At 46.4% G+C, this 17,970-nt stretch overlaps 1 protein-coding gene and 1 non-coding gene across 2 annotated transcripts in view; one reads left to right on the top strand and one right to left on the bottom strand.

The window, feature by feature from the left end:
* The window catches only part of Rpgrip1 (RPGR interacting protein 1), a 63,363-nt gene that overhangs the window by 13,654 nt on the left and 31,739 nt on the right, over window positions 1-17,970 (bottom strand). Inside the window, 10 exon segments of the mRNA XM_004648096.2 lie at window positions 4,483-4,583; window positions 6,495-6,633; window positions 7,489-7,689; window positions 8,316-8,494; window positions 10,483-10,825; window positions 11,250-11,401; window positions 11,550-12,002; window positions 15,757-15,907; window positions 16,274-16,417; window positions 17,559-17,722. Of these exon segments, the coding sequence (XP_004648153.1) occupies window positions 4,483-4,583; window positions 6,495-6,633; window positions 7,489-7,689; window positions 8,316-8,494; window positions 10,483-10,825; window positions 11,250-11,401; window positions 11,550-12,002; window positions 15,757-15,907; window positions 16,274-16,417; window positions 17,559-17,722 (2,027 nt within the window).
* Window positions 334-438, top strand: LOC111814545. The gene has a single exon (XR_002819511.1). It is a non-coding gene; the product is annotated as a U6 spliceosomal RNA (small nuclear RNA).

Genomic DNA, 17,970 nt, shown 5'->3' with positions numbered 1-17,970 from the left:
GTTCATCCAGGAGCATACTGCAACTTCTCTTGCCTTTTGAATTATGCTCTTTGTTATTTCCTATATGCTACTTCTGGAGGTATTAAAATATTTCAAGTTTGTATGACTAGAAAATCTTACTTTTAGTTTTCAAAGATATGTTTGCTAAGTATAAAATTCAAAAAGAACAAATCTTTTCTTTCAGTCCTTTAATTAGTCTATTTTCTTACACACTTGGTCCTTTTTCTTATTTCTAATGTGGAATAAGGTGCTATTTAATTTTGTTCTTCCATAGCTAATATTTTTTATGTACATGCTTTAATGATTTTTTTCTTTACAATAAGTTTTGGACAATTTAAAAAGATAATAAAATAAAATAAAATTGGAACGATACAGAGAAGATTAGCCTGGCTCCTGTGCAAGGATGACATGCAAATTCGTGAAGCATTCCAAAATTACAAAGCAAGATAACAGAGGAGTAACAATGGTTAATACATTATGTATGGTTATCTTCAAATTAACTACTCGGAGTACAAGATGTAGGCATTTGAGTGTCCAAAATACTTTTACATTTTAAAAAATCATTTATTTATTTATTTCATACAAGGTCTCACTGCGCAGCTCCGACTCAGCGATCCGCCGGTGTCAACCTGCCTAGCACTGGGATTACAGGCTTGCACCACCACTCCTGGTTGCAGTATCCTGTACAGCACACCTGGTGTCCAAGGGGCTGGTACAGCATAGGGTACTGGGGAGTGAACCTGGGTCCTTGTGCTTGCCAGGCAGGTACTTGGACCACTGAGCTACCTCCCCAGCCCAACGGAAATATTTTTAAATTAAAAATAAAAATAAAATAGAATAGGATAGCGCAGGATAGGGTAGGGTACAGTGGCATAGAATGGAGTAGACTAATACTACAAGACAGGAGGGGGAGAGAGGACTCGGAATAAGGCTTATCCGTTATGCTTCAGTGTTGCGCCTGACAACACCTGAGACCCCTTACCTCGGCACAACCCCTCTTTCCCTTGAGTGACACTGCCTGTCCCCCTGGCTTTCCCCTTCCGCCCTCCTCCCCACTCCCACCACTCTGCGCTTGCCGCAGCCCTGCACTGGTACTCCCCAAACCTCTTTCTACCTAGGACACATCCTCTGATCCCCAGTCCTCCACTGCCACCGAGGCACCCCCACAAGATGGGGCAGCTCCGCTTCTACATGTCACCAAGATCTGCTTGCCCAGCTTGTTCCTGAAACCACCCCCACCCAGGCCTACAAGCTGGGAACCGGATGTTGGTGTAGACTCCTCCACCTTCCTTGCCTTGCAAGACCCCTCTGCCCCTGCCTGCTCAGCAGGCGGAAGCCAGATAAGGTTCTGATCACTGGAGACAGGGCAGTACACTGAGAAGCCTATGGACCTCTTACAGCTTTTATTCCCAAGGTAGCAAGGATCAATTAAGACCTGAAGGAGGCTGGAGGTGCTGTGCAGGGCATGCCCAGTATGCATATGCCCCTGGTTCAATCCCCAGTGCCACAAAAAACAAACCAATCAACATATAAAAACATATCAATGGTAATATGTTGTGGAGGAAAATTTAATAGATTTTAATTAATAAGGGTGCTGTGTAGAGTGGGAGTGGCTACTTTATATAGGGTACAGGGAAGGCCTCTGGGATGAATGATGCAGCAAAGACCTTCAGAAAGCAAGAGAGGGAGCAGGCAGAGGGAAGAGCAAGGGCCAGGTGCCCCTGAGGTGACCTCCCTGCAGTTATAGCAAGGCCTTCCGGCCACAGTGCTGGGAACAGGGATCCATAGACAGAGCTGCAGGTGGGTCCAGGCCAGGTGGGACCACATAGCAGGGAGACTGCTGGGGGCTTCTGAAGAGAGATGGGCAGATCTCACTTAGGTTTCAAATGGTCCCTGATTGTAGAAGGGAAACCAGTCGGGAATGTTGGGGCGGGTAGCCTGGATAGAGGTGAACATGGGAGTGGTGAGACTTGGACTGCCCCGCACGCTGCAGGTGGATTTAATACAGATGGTACTGCGGGCACCGGAGCACTCCCTCCGCTCACCCAACCTGGGCAACACCTCAGGCTCGAGCTACAGCCTTGGTCCAGGAGGCAGAGATAAGAAAAACTAAGACCCCTGAGCCTGCCCTAGAGAATTACGAAATCCCAAACCAGGACAGCTGTATGCTGGATTCTCCAGCCATCCTTTTTTTAAAAATTTATTTAGCACAGGGTCTCACTACACAGATTGGACTCGTAGTGATTCTCCTATTTTCAGCCTCCCAAACACAGGGATTACAGCCGTGCGTCACTACGCCCAGTTTCATTCACTGTCTCAGGGTGCCCTGGGGGTGGGGCCAGCACACACGCCAGGGATTGAAGCCTGACCCCTATACCTGCCTAAGCAGGCGCTTCAGTCCGCTGAGCTATCTGGCTGACCTAATGTGCTGGATCCTCCAGACTGATCCACAGTAACCTTTCTTTGGCACTCAGTGAAGGTCCATGCATATGGACTGCATCTCTTACCTCCAGTTATAACAGTGAATGACAGGAAAGGCCACACACAGTAGACAGTAAACTGCTAATCATGCACTGAAGCCCCAGTGGGAGAGGTCCCAGATATTTTTGGGGGGTGCATGTCACTTATAGGTATGAACCACCACACCCTGCCACCTTATAGTTTTAAATTTTTTTATTTTTTGTCCTTTTTTTTTTTTTTTTTGGTGGAACTGGGGTTTGAGCTCAGGACCTTGCACTTGCCAGGGAAGCACTTATTCTCCTGAGCCATCTCCCTGGCCCCTGTCTTTTTCAAATTTAACTTAATTTTGTTTTGTTTTCTGTCTTTTTGACACAGGGTCTGGGCAGTTCAGGCTGGCCTTGAACTCACTTTGTAGCCTAGGCTGTTTTTGAACTTGTAACAATCCTCCTACCTCAGTCTCTTGAGTGCTAGGATTACAGGCATAAGCCACCACACCCAGCAATAAATTAATTTTTTAGAGACTAGGGCTGGTGAGACAGCTCAGCAGACAAAGTACCTGCTTTGGCAAGTTCAGAGACCTGGGCGCGATCCACCCCCAGGGTGCGCTGAGCCTTCAACAGAGTCCAGGCATGGTGGCACATGCCTTAAACCCAGCGCTTGGGAGACTGAAAACAGGAGGATCACCATGACTGCAAGCTGTGTAGTGAGACCCTGTACCAAATACAAAAATGAAAAAAAAAAAAAGGACTGTGGTTCTCCATGACCATTTGGCCATTCATCTACTGCTTATGTTGGACTGAAGATGCTATCTAAGGATAGGCGCATGGAAGGCTGAGGCAAGAGGATCACGATGAGATCAAGGCCACCCTGGCTACCTAGTGAGTTCAAGGCCAGGCTCAGCTACAGAGGGAGACCCTGTCTGGGGAAAAAAAAAATCTAAAAAGAAATCTTAGTTAAGAGTCATTAATTTAGGGTGAAACTTGTGTTACAAACTGGCTGACCTGTAATGGTTCAAGGAATTGCTAATCAGCTGGATGCTTTTGAGGTTGAACCCGAGACTTGGCACAGCTAGAGGCCTGGGTGGGGTCCAGCTCCCTCACTAACTCTGCAACCCTCCATGCGCACTTTAATTGGCTTCTCCTGTATGACAGCTAAGGTGTTATCCATGTTGTGGTTTTGTTTTTTTGAGACAGGGTCTTGCTGTGCAACCCAGGCTGATATCAGGTGTTGGCCGATCTAATTTCCTGTGGCTCCAGTCTGTCTTGTGGGTATTTCCCCAAATATCCACAACATAATCTCTTTAAAAATTAGGTAAATGTTCAGAAGACAAAATATGTGACTATTGTTATATTAAATCTCTAGGTCTACTGGCATGGAGTTGTTTCATTCAATCTAATCCTCTTCATTTTTCCAAAATTCCTCAGCACAAATTCTGACTTCCAAAGTGATTAATTAAAGCAACAATTTCTCTTTTCTGAGTTCTTTGGGGAAGTAGGGTTTGTGTCTGTAGTTTAGGCTGGCATTGACCTCACTATGTAGCCCAAGCTGTCCTTGAACTAGCAATCCTCGTGCCTCAGCCTCCCAAGTGCTGGGGTTAAAAGTAGTGTACACCGCCACACCCAGCTTTACAGCAAATAGATTTACAGGAAGCCAAGACAGTGACTTCATCTGACTGTAACAGCAGGCTTCCCCTAGCATGGAAGTAACTAGAACACTTGCATTTCCCATGAATCGCACTAAAGTTGGACTTGAACTTTACGCACCTGGCCTAAACATGCTGTCATTATTTGTATTTTTTCTATTTTGTGGTGCCATGCCATTTAACTCTCTATTGATTGATCAACTGATCTATCATCCTCTATCTTTCAAACAGGGTCTTGTTAAGTTGCCTCAGATGACCTCAGACTCCCAATCCGCCTGCCTCAGCCCCCTGAGTAGCTGCAATCACAGGTGTGCACCACTGCGGCTGGCATCACTGCTTACAGTCTTGTCTCAGGGCAGCGATTCTCCCAGTGTACTCACTGCCGCAGGGCGCTTCTGAGACGTGACTGCCACCACAACATCATCACTGTCGGTAGTTTGTGCTTCACTGGCTTCAGACGCCTGTTCAGAGGATTCCTGATCTGCTAGAGAAGAGATAAAGTCACAGAACTGTTCCAAAGCACTCTGTGTAGCACAGAAAAAGTGCCTGTCCTCACCTCTCCAACCCCAAGGTCGGCTCACTAAACTTTTACTTGCTAGCTATGAACTGAGCTGCCTCACCCTGCCCCTTTTTGTAGTAATGGAGATTGAACCCAGGCCCTTTGCAGTACATCCTTAGCCCCTTTACACTTTTAGTTTTTAGACAAGTTCTTGATAAACTGCCTGAGCTAAGCTCAAACTTTTGATCCTCTTGCCCTAGCCTGCCATGTGCTGTGGTCACAGATGTGCACCACCATATCTGGCTGCTCCTTCTTCTCTTCCCACCTCTTCCTCTTCTTATTACTCCTCTTTCTCCTCCTTCTGTCTTTTTGTTTCTCTCTCTCTCTCTCTCTCTCTCTCGCTCTCGCTCTCGCTCTCGCTCTCGCTCTCGCTCTCGCTCTCGCTCTCTCGCGCTCTCTGTCCCTCCTTTCTTTCCTTCTTTCTTTTCTTTCAAGACAGGGTCCCATGAGGTGGCCCAGGCTGGCCTCAAACCTGCAGCAATCCTCCTGCCTCAGAGATTACAGGCGTGTTTCACCATGTTTAGGAAAATATTAAAAGCTGAGGAATTTGGGTAAAGAGCATATGTGAAGAGCCGGCGAGATAGCTCAGCAGACTAAGCGCCTGTCTAGGCAAGCACAGGGACTGGGGTTCAATCCCTAGCACCACATGCTGGACTGGCCCCGCCCCAGGTGCACTTAGCTGGTCACCGAGACAGAGTGTGATGGTACACACCTGCAATCCCAGCGCTGGGAAGGCTGAAAACAGGAAGATCACTATGAGTCCAAGCTGTGTAGTGAGAACCTGTACCAAATACACACACACACACACACACACACACACACACACACACACACAGAGCCTATGTGATTTTTTAGTCTTAGTCATGTAGCTTTTCTCTAAGTTTGACATTATTTTAAAACAAAATTACTTTTAAATTTAAAATATCAATTTTCAAGTGTTTTGTTTTTTTTTTTAAATTATTGTTTGTTTTCAAGGTTTTTTGAGACAGGGTTTCACTATGCAGTTCAGGCTGGCCTTGAACTCACTATGTAGCCCAAACTGTCCTCAAACTTGAGGCCATTACCCTGCTTCAGCCTCTAAACTGCTGGGATTTTTTTGAGATAGGGTCTCACTGTACAGTTCAAGCTGGCCTCAAACTCATGATGCTCTTCCTTCTTTACTTTCCCTGGTGCTAGGATTACAGGTACGTGCCACCACCTGTGACTTTCAAAGCACTAGGTCTTTCCTGAAATTTTAAAATTCAGCTTTTATCTCCATGAAGCTAGTAAATGTAGTTGTGTATTTTGAGTCTCATCACAGCAGTCTGGAATCCAGGGGCTGGTGGTTGGTGGCTGGTGGGGTCACCCCCTGCAAGTGCTCTAACACTAGCGCTCTGGCAGGGTGAGGCAGAAGGATCGAGTTTCAGCCTAGTCTGGGCCTCTCAAAGACTTCCAGCCTGCTGCAAAATAAGCAATACAAAGGGCTGGGGGTGCAGCTCAGTGCCAAGACCTTGCATCCAATCCTCAGCATTGCACAATAAACAACGAAATATGTGGTAACATCACGAATGAGCCAACCAGAATCTTCGTGTTGCTTTGTAACCATAACTCACAGGCCCTGACACCAAATTAGCATTTTGTGAATCCCTGGAGCTAAGCTAGCTATAAATGCACTGGAAAAACACTTTCGAGGACAGTTGCTGGGTAACCCTGACACTTGTAACCAGGGAGGCCGAGGGGCTTATGTACTAATTTCCTAACACAACTTTGCGCTGCACTATAATGCCAGTAAATAACTTTTCACAAAATAATGAGATGATTAAATAGAAAATTGGATTCTGAGAAAGACAATACCATTTCTAGGAGGTAGGGATTCCTCCTGTTTCGGTGCCGAGTGGGATAATATCATTTCTTCTTCCTCCATCTGAGTTCTAAAACCATCATCTTTTGAGATATTAAGTCCTGAGAACTTCCAGTCGGTGTAGCTCACCTGCTTCACAGTAAGTACAATGCCATATAAGAGGTGGTATTTTGGGCTCCTCTGGAGAACACAGAAAAGGTGTGGCAAAGGCAGAGGGGGAACGTGGGAAGCCACAAGCAGAGCTACTGCAGGCTTTGGGAAACCGTGCACTGGGGCTGGAGCTGCGGGAGGCAGGCAGCACTAACCCATAAGCGTGGCTCAGCCATGGACTCTTTTAATTTTGAGCATTTAGTACTTGTTTTAAAATGCATTCTCTGTTAGTGCAAAGCATAAGCTGTAGAGTATATAATACACTGAATTGAATTACACTGAAATGAAGCAGACAGTCCAAAGGCTTAGGAAATTGCTTGGGCTTGGGTGTGAGGGCTGTCAGGCTGCAAAATCTGTCGCCAGTGTTGACTGGGCTGATCTGGCTGGTGGGGCAGCAGTCCCTTCCTCCCTGCAGCTGCATGTGTGTCTTTCCAAAGCTGCATCCTAGTCTCGCAGGAAGACCACTCCACAGAAAGGAGGACTATTTCCGGTTAAGGCTGTATTGCCCTGCTACAGTCACCACACAAGCTCTCAAAACACTGCCTGTGAGCCCCCTGTGGTGGTGCATGCCTGTCTGCCCAGCACTTAGGAGGCTGAGGCAGGCAGACTGCCACAAGCCCGAGACTACAAAGTATGTTCAAGGCCAGCCTGAACTACATAGTAGGTCCTTGTCTCCAAACAAACATGCACAAAAAAGATACCACCTGTATTTGTGGAAACACATGCTAGTCACCAAGAGCCATGGCCATTGCCCATTGTGCCCACCTTTGGCTTCTCTGAGAACAACACCTGTAGAGACACCATAACCCATATTCCTCAGCGTTTCCCAACTCTTACTTGTATTGTGTCTCCGCTTAAGATGTTACAACTGAAATACTCCAGTCTGTTCCTTCCCTGGACACCTATTCTTTGGCCATGTTTTCTCCTTGAGTAGCTCACAACCTGGTGTTCCTTTTCCTTCCTTGCTGTCTGAGGAGGTTTGCTCTTTGCTTGGTATCGGTCAGCTTCAGTGGGCACCTCAGCAGACGACAGCCGGTTCTAGACAAAAGGGTTGAGAAAGTCTTACCAGACGACAGTTTAACAGACTTGACACTGAACAAAGGGCTTTGGGGCCGGGGAGATGGCTCAGTAGACTAAGCACTTGCCTGGCAAGTGCAAGAGCCTGAGTTCAATCCCTGGTTCTGCCAAAACAAACAAATCAACAAAGGGCTTTGAGAACTAGCATTAGATTTCATTTCTCGCCTCCCACAGAGCTGAGGGATGCTCTCTTTCCCAAAATAAAACCCAGGATTTTATTTCATCAATAAGTTCCAAGGTTAGCTCAGTTGTTTAAGTGCTTGCTAGGGCAAACCCAGTCAGGCTCAGGGGACCGTAGTTCGATGCCTGCTCCCCATACCTTAAAACTGGACCCACCCTTAAGGCAGCCTGAGCCAGCTCCCCCCCCAGAAAAAAATCTTTCTCATCAGTAAGTTCCAAGTTAAATTTGCATGCATATGACATTTATAAATTGGAATAAATTTCATTTATTCCGATTTTAATAACTGCCTCCTTGGGGCTTGGAATATAGCTCAATGGTACAGCACCTGCCTGGTGAGCACAAGGTCTTAAGTTTAATTCCAAAAATTAAAAAACAAAAATAAAATAACTGACCCCATCAAATCTACTTCATAGGAGAAGAAAAGCCCTTATTTGTGCAGACGGGATTTGTCTTTGGTGTCATTCACCTCAGCGTGAGCTTCTGGTTTCAGGAAGCCCTCGGGAGGGAGATAGTGAGACTTCCAGTCCAGCTTCAACTGAATGGATCCATTGGGTTTCTCGGCAGGATCAGTGAGGTTAAAATCACCTGAGAGACATATAGACAGCGATAGAACCTGATCACATGAGACAAGCGAGCATTTATTAGCATCTTATGTATACCCCCACCTTTTTGAGACAAGGTTGCTATGCAGTTCAGAATGATTTTTTTTTTTTTTTTTTTTTTTTTTTTTTAGTTCAGGCTGATCTTGAACTCACTATGTAATCCAGTCTGGCCTCAGACTTGCAAGACTCAGGGCCAACCAAATAGCTCAGCAGATTAAAGCACTTGCAAGCAGGCACAGGGCCTGGGGATTCGATCCCCGGCTCTGCCCGGGTGCACTGAGATGGCAATTGAACCAGGGCATGGTGGCGCGCACCTGTAATCCCAGCACTTGGGAGGCTGTAAGCAGACAAATCACTATGAGTCCGATCTAGTAGTGAGACCCTGAACACCCTGTAGATCCTTCCCTAAAAATACAGAGAAAAAAAAAACAAAAAACAAACTTGCAAGACTCTTGCCTCAGTTCCAAGGGCTTGGGTTACAGTGTGCACCACTGTGGCCTGCTCTCCCCATTTTTTTTTTTTTTTTTTTTTTTTTTTCCTTTTAGCGGAGCCAGGGATTGAACTCAGGCCCTGTGCTTGCCAGGCAAGCGCTTATTCAATTGAGCTATTTCCCCAGCCCCTGCTCTCCCCATTTTTATGTCACCATGTCTTACTAGTAATTAACACTATGAGATAATCATGATGGCAATGTAATCAGAAGTCACACAAACCAGAGATACAGTTATGTCATCAAGAGGGGAAGACAGGTTTCAGGAATAGAAGACAGAGGAGGTGTGGAGAGGAACACAGCTTGCTTGTCACCAGCCACCCAGCCTCTGCACAGGACAGCATCCCTACTGTTGCCACCAAACACTTCTTGTACCTCAGGCAAACCCCTGGTGCTTGAGTGGTCCAAGAAAACTTAAGAACTAAATGGGTTTTTTTGCTTTGATTTCTGCTTTGTAACACTGATTTCAGAGACAGCTTACACAGCCTGCCCTCTTTGCTAAAGGAGTTTTGAGCAGAAGCATCAAGTTTTAAGATTTTTGCTTTGCACTTGTGGCACTGGGCCAAGAGATGTTTCACTACTTCCTGGGACACTCAGAATCTTGGTAAATATGGTTGGCATTGGCTAGACCTATCCACACTTCCTAATGAGTGCACGGGCATCCCTGCCTCACTCTCCTAGGGCTGTAGCCAGAGAGTTGACTCCCCCTAGGTGTACCCCATACTCCTGGATATCAAAGTAGGATAAGAAAGTGTGGAGCTCAGCTCCACATCCAAAAATTGTGCCTTTATCATGGTTTGGCATAAAAGGCTTATTTGGGTTTAAAGGCTGAAAGAAGGGCCAGCCATATAGCCCAGTGGATTAAAGCACCTGCTTAGGCAGACACAGAGACCAGGTTCCCTGGCATGCTGTGCTGGTGCCGGCTCCAGCTCCTGGGGTGTGCTAAAATGGCAACTGAGACTGGGCATGGTGGCATGCACCTGTAATCCCAGTGCTTGGGAGGCTGATAGCAGGAGAATCACTATGAGCCCGATCTAGTAATGAGACCCTGAACACCCTGTACTAAATACATAAAAATCAATCAATCAATAAATAAGACAAAATAAAATAAAGGCTGAAAGAAGTGAGAGAATTATGGGGGAGGGTTGAATTCTACCCAGTATCGGGCCACATGCTGAGAAGCCATGGCCATATGTAAAGAAGCCGCACTACAGTTTGAGAGGTTTTGTGGGAGGGGGATGGGAGTCAGGTTGGAGGTCAACTTATTGGGTGCCTGATTTGCTGCTGAAAGGCAGCAGAAAGCCGAGTTTCTGTAGGAGGAGCAGAAACTCCAAGTTTTCTCACTGTTGCTCATGATGACATTCTGAAGTCCTTTCTGCAGGCTTTAGGAGAGACTGTTCCAAGCAAGTAATCCGAGAAAAGAAGAATCAGGAGCAAGAGACAACACTGGAGAAACAGTGAGGCTGGGAGCCCCGAGTGCCCACCTTTAACAGGCTTATTTTGTGCAAGAGGCAACAAGGGCACTTGGACTCGGCCGAGGTAAGAGCCAGGCTCTGGGTCTTCATCATCAAAAATGTATATGGACAGGGCCTCCCGCCTCAGGTACTGATCCAGCTCAGGGCTCGTGAGCACTGGGAACTGAGCCTGGTCTTTAAAGTAAGGGTTGTCACTGACGGGGATGATGGCAGTGTCATGGTCAGAAAAGGTGAAGAACCGGTACATGGCATATGGGCTGGGCTGAGTTCCTGGCCTTCGACTCCGGAGGCCACAGCAGCTGGTGATTTCAATCTGCAGCTCATTCTGAGGGTTCAAGGCATCAGCGCTGGCCTGGAAAGAGGTAGGCCTTGTACTGAGGGTGCTGCCACAGGCGGAGCCCTGCACTCAGATGAAGGAACACTTTGGTCTCCCAAGCTACTGCCCTGAGCTGGCCACAGAGAAACCCCAGGCCTTTCACCTGCTTGGCCAGGGCTCCAGTGCTTACTTAGGGGAGATGCCTGTCCTCAGACCCCACCCTAGCGAACCACACAGAAAATCGAGTTTGTGCACAGCAAGGCGAGTTCGCAGCTCCAAGGGCAGGATTTCACCCTGGACTCAACCTTAACCAAGGGAAAAACCTGTGCTAGTTTTTGTATGGCAGCTTTTCTTTTTCATTCATATTCAGCAAACAGACACTGAGACTGAAGACTGAGGTGTTCTCAAGGGCCATCTGGCTGCAGCTCCTTGGAAATGTGCGGGCACATCCTTCTCTCACCTCATTCTCCAGGGCCTCCCTGGCTCCATGCACACTGACTGACAGGTAGGCCTGGGCTTTCTTCTGCTTACTGCATGCCTGTAGGCTGGCTCTGAGGGGCAGGCGCAGCCTCACCCAGTACTCTAGCACCCCAAATTCTTCTCCACCAGTTCCTGGGTAGCAGAAAGCAAAAGGCATGGGGAAAAAAGAGATGATGTGGGAAAGGCAGAATGTGAAAATGGACAGCCATGAACAGAGTGACTACAGGCTATGAGAAACCCTGCACAGGCCCTAGAGCTGCAGGCAGCAGGCGGCACTTACCAGTAAGCACGGCTGAACCATGGACTTTCTCCACAGTCTCTAGCACCTGGTCAAAGCAAATCCATGCAGCTGCAAGGACCTGGTGCTCACTGGCCACAGCCTGGTGTAAATCAAGCCGGGCAGAAGCCCCTTGAAGATAGTGCAAGAAAAAGGAAGTGGTTTCCACCACGTACTGGGAGGTGAAGTCATAGAAGGGCTGTGGCCCCACTGACAAAGGGGTGCAGTGGGTTTCAAAATCATAGAAAGCATAGGTGCAGAAAGTGGTGGGTTGCATGTCTCCAGCCTGGGCCAGGGCAGCAGGTGTGAGGAAAGCCTGGTGGATATGCAGTTCGAAAAGATTCTCACTCGGATGCAGCAGAGAAACGTCCACTCCATTCTCATCTTCATGGGCTGGCATCGTTTCCAGACATAAGGACAGCTGTCCAGTGCCATAAGCAATGTCTTTGAGCTGTTCTAGAGGTGAAAGAAACTGCCTATGCATTAAAGAGTAAGAAGTGCTTCTTCAGCTGAGAGGAAGACAGAGAATAGAGACATGGAGGGAGTCCGAGTTGAGATTACACAGCTCAAAAAGAAAAGCAGCCAAGTGACAACCAGGAGATTTGAATTCAAATGGCCAAATAACCCAAATGCTTCAGAAAGGAGAAGATGAAGAGTGACTGGCAAGCAAACACCAAACCCAGGAACGCTTATACCACACAGATGACACTGGACTAGCTTTGCACAAGATCCTATAGAAAGGGAAAGACTATACAAAGAAAATGGTCTTTTTAAAACTTTGGGGGCCGGGGAGATAGCTCAGTAGAGTAAGCACTTGCCTGGCAAGCACAAGGGTCTGAGTTCAATTGCCTGTTCCACAAAAAAAATTAAATTAAATTAAATTAAAAAATAAAATAAAATACTGTTTAAAAAAAAAAAAAGCTTTTGTTCTCTTTGAAGCTGCTTAGCTCTGCAACTGCTTTCTGGCTCTGTAATTGCCCTCTTGACCCCTGTAACCATGGGAGTGTAACCAGACATGCAGGATGCCCGATTGTAACCAGTGATCATTAACCTAGCCCTGTAACCTCTGATCTCACCCTGCTAGCTAGTCAGAACTGCCAGGCCATCCTGCCCCTGCTTATACATCCAACAAAAGATGATGGCTCACAGGCTGTCTCAGCCTGGCTTGGGTTGGAAGTTATTCTAGCCAGGGCCAGTGGTGTAAGAAAGCTTTCACTGCTCCCTGACTTCCTCGGGTGTTGTTCCTTTCCCAGGCTTAGTTTTGCCACAACAGTATCTATTAAAGGCACAGTGTCTATTAAATTATATTGGGCTCCACCAATATAATTGCTTTATCATATGAGGGCAAAAAAAATTCACTTTGAATAGAAGAGTAATGAAGTAAAAGGCAAGAGAGGAGACTTACGGGAAGAGATTGAAAACATCGCCAGTGGGATATAAAGATACAGCAAAAGGACCAGTCTGGGATTTACTTCTGTGTGCAGCCAACCTGAAAGTTTTTGGTTTTGTTTTATTCTATTTTGTTTTGTTTTTTGCTTTTTGAGGAAGGATCTTGTTATACAGTTTAGTCCGTCCTTCAGCTCACTATGTAGCTCAGGCTGGCCTCAAACTAGTGTGATCCTCCTGCCTCAGCCTCCTCAGTGCTGGGATCACAGGCGTGTGCCACTATGCACGGCTCTAGTTCACACTGGGGAGTATGTAAGTCTTCACAGTAAGCTGATGATCAGTAGCTTAAGAGGTAAATCTGTTGAATGAAATGTTCTGTGTACATAAGAATGTCTTTGTATTGAAAAATGAAATACAAGGGCCAGGGAGATGGCTCAGTAGAATAAGCACATGCCTGGCAAGCACAAGGGCCTGAGTTCGATTCCTGGTTCAAAAAAAAAAAAGAAAAATGAAATACAGTTGGGCATGATGGTACACATGTGCAATACCAGCAAACAGGCCAGTCTGAACTACATAGCAAGACCCTGTCTCAAAATAAAGTAAAAACAGAGACAGACTATTGACTACTTCATTAATGATCTCTTTTTTTTTAATTTATTTATTTTTATTTATTTATTTTGTGTGTGTGTGTGGCCAGCTCAGCCCACCAGGGGGCGGGGCTGGCTGGCATGTGGTGCTGGAGGATTGAACCGCGGTCCCTGTGCTTTGCTTAGCTTAGCATGTTCTAAGTAGGTGCTTTAGACCACTGAGCCATCTCACCAGCCCCATTAATGATCTCTTAATTAGATTAATATATTTAAACTTTCGCATTGTATAACATTAGGTTTATAGTCTTAGTATATAAAGACCTATTAGCAAATCAGGAAGATAGCACTGAGAAATGGGTAAAGGACAGGAACAGGCAAGTCTCCAAAAAATAAGACAGATAACCTACAAACAAATAAAAGGGCCAGGGAGATAGCTCAGTAGAATAAGTGCTTGCCTGGCAAACACAAGGGCCTGAGTTCAATCCCCGGTTCTGCAAAAAAAAAAAAAAAAAAAAAAAAAGATGCACCTTTTGGAGACTGGGGAGATGGCTCAATGGAATAAGTGCTTCCCTGGCAAGCACAAGGGTCTGAGTTCAATCTCTGGTTCCATCAAAATAAATATATAAATAAATAAAAATCTCATCCAGGCATGGTGACACATAACCTATACTCTCAGTATTTGGGAGGCTGAGGAAGTAGGAACACTATCAGTACAAGGCCAGCCTGGGTGACATTAGAACTCAAGGCCAGCCTGGACTACAAGCTGAGACTCTGCTGAAAACAAAACAACAAACAAAGAAATTTTTTTAAAAATTATTTTTAGCAGTATCCAAAGAACTATAAGTTACAGCGAAGGAATTTTCCTAGCAAGTAATAATAGTATCCTGCATTACCCTGAGAGAAGTTCCTAAATCTTTTTTTTTTTAATGTATTTAGTACATGGTCTATAGGGTCTCACTGCACAGATCAGACTTGTAGTGATCCTTCCTGTTTTTCAGCCTCCCAAGCACTGGGTTTACAGGCACGCACCACCATGCCCAGTCTCAATCACCGGCTCAACATGCCCCGGGGTGGGGCCGGCACTACAGGCTGGGGATCGAACCCTTGGCCCCCGTGTCTGCCTAAGTAGGAGCTTTAATCCTCTGAGCTGTTTGGCTGGCCCAGAAGTTCCTAAATCTGAAAGACATGAAAATTTCAGTCTAAGGGGGAATTTCCTTCGAGTGGTTTGGTTTGTTTTACTGAGAAAGGGTCTCACCATGTAGTTCAGGCTGGCCGTGAGCTCACCGTGATCCTCCTACCTCAGCCTCCCAAGTGCTGGGATCACAGGTGTGCACCATGGCTCTGGCCGAGGCTTCCCTTATCTGGCAGTGGCCCTTGCTCAGGCTCATATCAGTATAGACTTACCTGCCTCAGAATGATCTATCCCTTTCCCTGAAATCTATGCTAAGAAACTTACTATTACTCAACCTCTTGCCAGAAAGGAGATGCCCTGAACATGGCTCCAAATCTATTGATGGCAGCAATGGGATAGTCTCTATTGTGGCTTAGATTGTGGTTTAAATATCAGTCTCTGGCGAATTTGGTTAGTGTGAGTCTGGTCTCTCACCACTGAGCATGACAACAATCTTGTTTCTTGACATGCAAGGTGGGACAGATCCTGGACAGCCGTAATTATGCTAAGAATAGAAAGGACCATAATATGAAACTTGCATCAAGTGACAACTAGTCTGTCACTGTTGATATGCTCAAATTACAACAAAAATTTGAAAGAGAATTCAGAGAAAAATATGATGGGAAATGAATGATGACGATCTATTGCCTCATAAAAATTGCTTTATAGTCTCAGATTGAAGAAATGATGAAGAAGAGAGAGAGAGAGAGAGAGAGAGAGAGAGAGAGAGAGAGAGAGACTGCCACTCTTGTTGTCGATTCTCATTCTCAAAATATAATCAGTCCCTGGAAGCAATTGCTGGGCCTGTTAAAGCTCTCCAGAGAAATCAGAGAAAGACAGACACAGAGGCACAGTGGAAAGAAAGCAGCTGCTCCTTGTGTGTCAGAACAACAAAGATGACAGGATACAGAGCAGGAGGGATGTGCCACGGCCGCGGCCACGGCCACGGTCACGGCCACGGCCATGGCCACAGCCTATGGCCAGAGTCAGCCCTCCAGACAGGGACACAGGGAATGGGGCAGCAGCGTATGGCTGCCCAGGATGAGAACAAGGCATTAAGACTTGCCAGATGTTGGGAGTCCATGGCTTCTCAAAATACCTTCCAGCTGTTTGATTCGGTTGTTCTTAAGATCTAGAAGTTGACTCAACCTCTCCAGTTTTTCTCTGTGATCTTTACTTTCGCTATCAGCTTTTGTCATTATTGCTTCCAGTTCCTCCTGAAACAAAATAATGTCTAAACTCTTTTCTCCCAGGAGCCCAGAACCAGCCTCTGCTATCCCTTTAGCAAGAAAGGCTCTGCATGAATCCCTCCAGGGCAGGACGCACCCTTGGTTCCTCCGAGTACAGTTTCCCTAACACTGGGGAAATCTCCACCCAGAAGCTTCCCTTTTGCCATTTCTTCAGCTGGCCCGTTCCTGCCTTCCATGCCAAGGGGCGTGGCAAGTGTGAGTCCCCAAGCTCTCCCAAGGACAGCACGTTCTGGGTCTGCACAGGATGGCACATCTCCTGGCATCAGCCCTGGGTGCAGGTCTTGTTTTCCAGGGAGTCCTGACAGCCTCGTTATCTATCCCCATTTCCTGCACCTGATAGCACACGTTGATCTGGCGCTGCAGAAGAAGCATGTCTCGGGTCTTTTCCAGTTCCAGGGTGGTTTCTGCATGAGCTACTCGCAGCTCATTTAGTACCTGGGACAGTTTCTTCTCTTCTTGAACTTTGGGTTCACTAGGCTAGAGAGGGAAAAACATTGATACAATATTTTCTTTTTCTTTCTTTTTTTTTTTTTTTTTTTTTTTTTTTTGTGGTACCAGGGATTGAACTCAGGACCCTGCGCTTGCCAGGCAGGCACTTAGTCTACTGAGCTATCTTCCCAGCCCAACATTGATAAGATAGAATATAAAAAGTCAGGGATAGCCAGGTGTGGTGGCAAATGCCTGAAAGCCCAGCTATTCGGGAGGCTGAGGAAGGAAGATTCAAGTTCAAATCTCAGGGAATTTTAGGGAGAGGAGACCATGTCTCAAAATAAAAAGAGCTGGGGACATAGCTCAATGGCAGAGTACACTTTGATGTCCCCAAACAAATATGACAGGTACAGTAATAACTATTCTCTAGTAAGCAGTAAAATGCCAGCAGCAGAATTTAGAGCGCAGGGCAGGAGGACATGCACCACAGCACAAGCTCCTATTCCCCAGGCTTGCGGGCTGCTTATGCTTCTGAAGGATGTTGGTGACTTCAAGCTTCAGATCTTCATTTTGAGCTAGGGAAAAAATAATCCAAACATAGGAAGGGGTCCAGGGAGATAGCTCAGTAGAATAAGCATTTGCCTGGCAAATGCAGGGTCCTGAGTTCAATCCCTAGTACCGAAAAAAAAAAAAAATCATCATATTCTGTAGGGAATTAAAGTTCAGCATATCAATACTTGATGAAAAATACCTGTTCCATGTTATGCCTAAGATATTTGATATTCTGACAGATAGGTTAAGCTTAACAGCCTAGGTTGTATGGTAATAACAATAAGCTTGTCTTCTGGATGGTTAACAACCTAACCAGTAGGATAAGGACAACCGCTCAGTAGGATAAGAGCTTGACTGTTCCCCAGGCTTCACATCCCGAGGCAGCAGTGTGGGGAGGCTACGCAGCCTTGGATGGCAGAATGCTCATCAATACCCCAACTTGGGTCCTCACCTGAGAGAGTCACAGCGTGAGCTGTGAAGGGGGAAGGGTGCGGGCGGAGCTCCAGAAGCTCTGCCTCGGCCTTCTCATGTCTCACAACCAGGGTCCTCTCAGGACGAACGAGCACCCAGTCTTCCAAGCTCTTTGTCTTTCCTAGCGACACCTGCCAGAGACCCGCTGTAGAGGACACGTCCTTACCTCTCTCTGCACCACCTCTAGGAATGGGTCTGGGAGCGGACCCAGCTCAGGCAGCCTGTTGGAAGGCGGGGCTGCGGTGGCCGCCTTTTCCTGGAGCATCTCTACCTCCTGCTTATGCTTCTGAAGGATGTTGGTGACTTCGAGCTTCAGATCTTCATTTTGAGCTAGGGAAAAAATAATCCAAACATAGGAAGGGGTCCAGGGAGATAGCTCAGTAGAATAAGCACTTGCCTGGCAAATGCAGGGTCCTGAGTACAATCCCTAGTACCGCAAAAGAAAAAAAAAAAATTTCATCATATTCTGTAGGGAATTAAAGTTCAGCATAGCAATACTTGATGAAAAATAACTGTTCCATGTTATGCCTAAGATATTTGATATTCAGACAGATAGTAAGGTTAAGCTTAACAGCCTA

Source organism: Octodon degus, unplaced genomic scaffold (genome assembly GCF_000260255.1).
Source record: "Octodon degus isolate 3935 unplaced genomic scaffold, OctDeg1.0 scaffold00352, whole genome shotgun sequence".
NCBI classification, from domain to species: domain Eukaryota; kingdom Metazoa; phylum Chordata; class Mammalia; order Rodentia; family Octodontidae; genus Octodon; species Octodon degus.
Note: the sequence above shows the minus strand (reverse complement) of the source record. Positions and strands in the feature narration are given on the sequence as shown.